We start from the raw sequence: 3961 nt of genomic DNA on the forward strand, positions 1-3961 counted from the left end.
TAAATGAACCATATAACTCATCTAGCATATCAACTAAATGAGGTATAGAGTGGCAATACTTCATTGTGATACTATTAATTGCTCTACAATCCACACAGATTCGCCAACTACCAGCGCACAACTATGACTGGTGTAGCACAAGGGTTAATGCTTTCTCGGAAGTGCACCTTCTCCAAAAGCTCATTGGCTTGTTTTTGTAGGTCCTTGCTCACTGGCCGGTTGGAAGTGAATGAAAGCACAAAATCTATTCTAAATCTTACTTATCTTGTCATTCTAAGAGCACTCCGACTTTTTTTTTTTCCGTCAATAGTTTTTAAATTAAAGAAAACGGGCCCAGCCCAGAACAAATTACAAGAGAAGCCCACTAAACCAACCGGGCTAAAACTCGTTACACAGTTGGGTCAATTTCCTACGGCCCACCTTGAGAAACCCTAGAAACTACACGGGAGCGAAGCGTGGCCGCCTCGCAGATCAGTCTTTTCGTCGAGTGGACACGTGTTGACATCCTCGACATCGAGGGTCACGTGTCGCGAGATCATCGCATCACACCCGCTTCTCGTCTTCACCGGAGATCCAACCTTCGGATCTTCCGGCCACACCGGAACTCCATAGTTCCGTACCTCTTCACCGTAAACAACTTTTGGGACTCTAATACCGGAGAGAATCGATCGCCGTGGCGAGATCTCATCCACCACCGTTCACCGCAGCCACCCAAAGCCTCGCATTCAACCTCACTCTTTCCGTCGGAGATCTTCCCTCCCCTCCGACACGACCACAAACAACTCAAACCAAGACTAAAACATAAAACATAGATCAAAAAGTTAGAGAGAGAAAAGTCTTTATAAAGGGGATCCAGCGGTCGGTCGGTGCGTGAGTGTCCGTGCCACCGCCAGAGTCCTTTTTTCCCTCATATAAAATCATCCGGTCTTGTCTCTCCTCTTCTTATTCGGTTTCCGTTTGTCGGAGCTCTGGTCAACCACCAACCGGTGTGGTTCTGGTACTGGCACTGGAGTCACGACGTGGTTGCAGATAGGAGGGGGCGGTGTCAATAGTTCGAGTTCTAGCTCCGGGAGACGGAGGCTCTCACAGATCCGTCGCCGCCGGTCCTTTGTCTCCGCGGCGAGGAAGCTTCCTTAGTTCCGCCGTCGTCGGCTCCAGCTTCCGGGAGGTGAAGGCTATCACAGATTTTATCAAAAGCACTCCGACTTATCTTCTTCTTTTTTTTTTATAGATGAAATAACATTTCTCTGTTTTTCATTTTATATTTTAGGAAATACTATTTTTGAAATTTAATAAAATTAGATACCATCTATATTATAAATAGGCATATACATATCTAAGTGCATTTTTGTGGGTACATTATTAACTCAATTATTTTATACCAGTAAAAAGAAAGGCAGTAAACATCTGAGGCGTACATTTAGCATTTTTGTGCTCTCAGGTCGCTCTCGCTGGCTTGTATTCGAGATTCGGCTGTAAAACCCTAACCAGCGCCATAGCTTAGCGAGGTTCCTGAGCGAGAGAACAAGAGGATCGTCTCTCGATTGTCTGGTTAGTCGTCGTTTTTCTTCAGGTAAACTCACAATCTCGGGTTAGGATTTGTGCTACACTCTGCTTTGTCCAATTGTTGTCGTCGTTATAACGAGTGACGGATTGATTGTTAGGATGAGTTGAATTTGATTCTCAATTGTTTATCTGCATCTAGATCAGATCTCAAGATGCGATCTAATCCTATTACTGTTGCTGATGGATTTTCTTTGCTTCCAGGAGGAAAGTAAAGCCATGGCGATGTTAGGTCAAACACCAGCTTGTACTCCAGATATTGTATGTCATCATCCACTTTTCTTTTTTCTTATGGAACTTGTGTTGGTCTTTTTATTCAAGTTTTCGTGTTTACAGGTTGGGAATACATTTGTGCATCAGTATTATCACATTTTGCATCAATCCCCTCAGCATGTTCACCGGTTTTACCAAGAGATTAGCAAGCTAGGCCGCCCTGAAGATAATGGCACAATGAGCATCACTTCCACCTTGCAAGTGAGCCTATTAACTTACTTTTACATTTTGGAAGTTCAGTGGAAAAGTGTTGCTGAATACGAGTGTGTATGTATGTGAGCAGGCTATTGACAAGAAGATACTGGCACTTGGATCTGGTGTAATCAGTGCCGAGATTGCTACTGTGGACACGCAAGAGTCTTACGGCGGTGGTTTTCTCCTACTGGTGACTGGGTATCTGACGGGGACAGATGGTGTCAGGAGGACGTTTACTCAGACCTTCTTCCTTGCTCGACAGGAGACTGGGTACTTTGTCTTGAATGATATGTTCCGATACATTGATGACGCCACAACCGTGCGTCGCACTCAGATTCCGGTGAATAACATCCACCAAGTCCCTGTCAACATTCACCAGGGTAAGTTGAACCTAGCCACCCACTTGTGTATGCGTCCTTCAAGTTTCTTTATATGTTAAATCTTTTTGTGCCTTAGATCCACATGCTGCTCAAGACATTCCAGAAGACTTTGTTGAGGAGAAATATGTCCAAGAGAGTCATGCTGTTGGGCAGTCTGATGTGTTGTCGAATAGCATTAATGTTCCTGAAGTGTTCACTCCCACTGAAGAGGAACAGGTATCAGTGGCAGAAGACGCTCCTGCGCCTGGAATAGTTCATGAAGCTCCACATGATGTGCACAAGGTTGGAGAGTCTGATTCCTCCAGGACTGGCGAAGTTCCAAAGAGATCTTATGCATCCATTGTAAGTAACTTACATTGGGCTGTGTGCGTAGTATCTCCTCTTTATCAAGCTGATGTGAGATTTTGAGCTACTCTGCCCTCAAGATTTAACGCCATTGGTGTATGTAATTATAATATGTAGGTGATGGTTATGAAAGAGAATGCTGCACCTATGTCTGCTTCCAGAACTCCAACTAAGGTGGTGGAACCAAAGAGACAAGAAGATCATCAAGCCACTCATGTCCCTCTACCAACACCGTTGTCTGAGAAATCAGATTCAAGAGCAAATGTTGCTGTAAATGGGAACGATCAAGACAGTGAAAGAGGTAAAACCATTTGCTTTTGGCTCATGTTATTCTTTGTTTCTTAACGGTAAGCATGCTGCAATCTTTGTTTCTTGATTCCGTAACAGCTCCAGGTCCATCCATCTATCTTAAGGGCTTGCCGCTTGATGCAACACCAGCCTTGCTCGAGAATGAGTTCCAGAAGTTTGGACCTATTAGGACCAACGGAATTCAAGTAAGAAGCCAGAAGGTAGGAAGACTCCCACCTTAAGTATTGCTTAACAGATATATTAATTATTGATCTGCACTCTTTTGAGTTTTGTGCTTTACAGGGATTCTGTTTTGGCTTTGTTGAGTTTGAATCCGCGAGTTCCATGCAAAGCGCAATCGAGGTAATAACAAATGGTGTTACTAGTGATATTCTTTAGACTCTGCTCAACTGTTACTGATATGTATACTTTGGGGCTTTATAGGCATCACCTATCATACTCAGTGGGCAGGAAGTAGTTATCGAGGAAAAACGATCGACGGCAAGAGGCAAGTTTGGCTTTCAACACTTAAAAAGAGGAATGAAACTCTCATGAACCTAACGGATCTAATTCATCATTCGTTGTTGAAACAGGGAATCATAGAGGACGCGCAGCGTTTGGTGTAGGCACAGGCTATAGAAACGAAGGTGGAATGGGTCGTGGGAGCTTTAGAGGTGGAAGAGGAGGAGGTTATGGCCGGAACGATTTCAACGGATATGGCAACAACAGGGGAAACAATAGAGGACGATATGCAAACAGAGCAAATGGTGACGGTGGTGGGTTTCCGAGACGTGTAAGACGTGGCGCTGGTGGCGGAATCGATGCTAACGGAGCTACAAAACCCGTGGATGCTCCTCGCGTGTCTATCACTGCCTAAATTTGCGTTCCTAGTTTAAAAAAAAAAAAAAAAAAAAAAG

At 44.2% G+C, this 3961-nt stretch overlaps 1 protein-coding gene across 1 annotated transcript in view; it reads left to right on the plus strand.

The window, feature by feature from the left end:
- Positions 1-1362: 1362 nt before the first annotated feature.
- The window catches only part of LOC106305915 (putative G3BP-like protein), a 2971-nt gene continuing 372 nt past the window's right edge, over positions 1363-3961 (plus strand). Inside the window, exons 1-10 of the mRNA XM_013742342.1 lie at positions 1363-1573; positions 1768-1824; positions 1900-2037; positions 2120-2411; positions 2488-2753; positions 2874-3057; positions 3144-3265; positions 3348-3407; positions 3489-3552; positions 3638-3959. Of these exons, the coding sequence (XP_013597796.1) occupies positions 1783-1824; positions 1900-2037; positions 2120-2411; positions 2488-2753; positions 2874-3057; positions 3144-3265; positions 3348-3407; positions 3489-3552; positions 3638-3921 (1452 nt within the window). The 5' untranslated portion in view covers positions 1363-1573; positions 1768-1782 and the 3' untranslated portion in view covers positions 3922-3959. The remainder of the gene's footprint in view (positions 1574-1767; positions 1825-1899; positions 2038-2119; positions 2412-2487; positions 2754-2873; positions 3058-3143; positions 3266-3347; positions 3408-3488; positions 3553-3637; positions 3960-3961) is intronic.

Source organism: Brassica oleracea, chromosome C7 (genome assembly GCF_000695525.1).
Source record: "Brassica oleracea var. oleracea cultivar TO1000 chromosome C7, BOL, whole genome shotgun sequence".
NCBI classification, from domain to species: Eukaryota; Viridiplantae; Streptophyta; class Magnoliopsida; order Brassicales; family Brassicaceae; genus Brassica; species Brassica oleracea.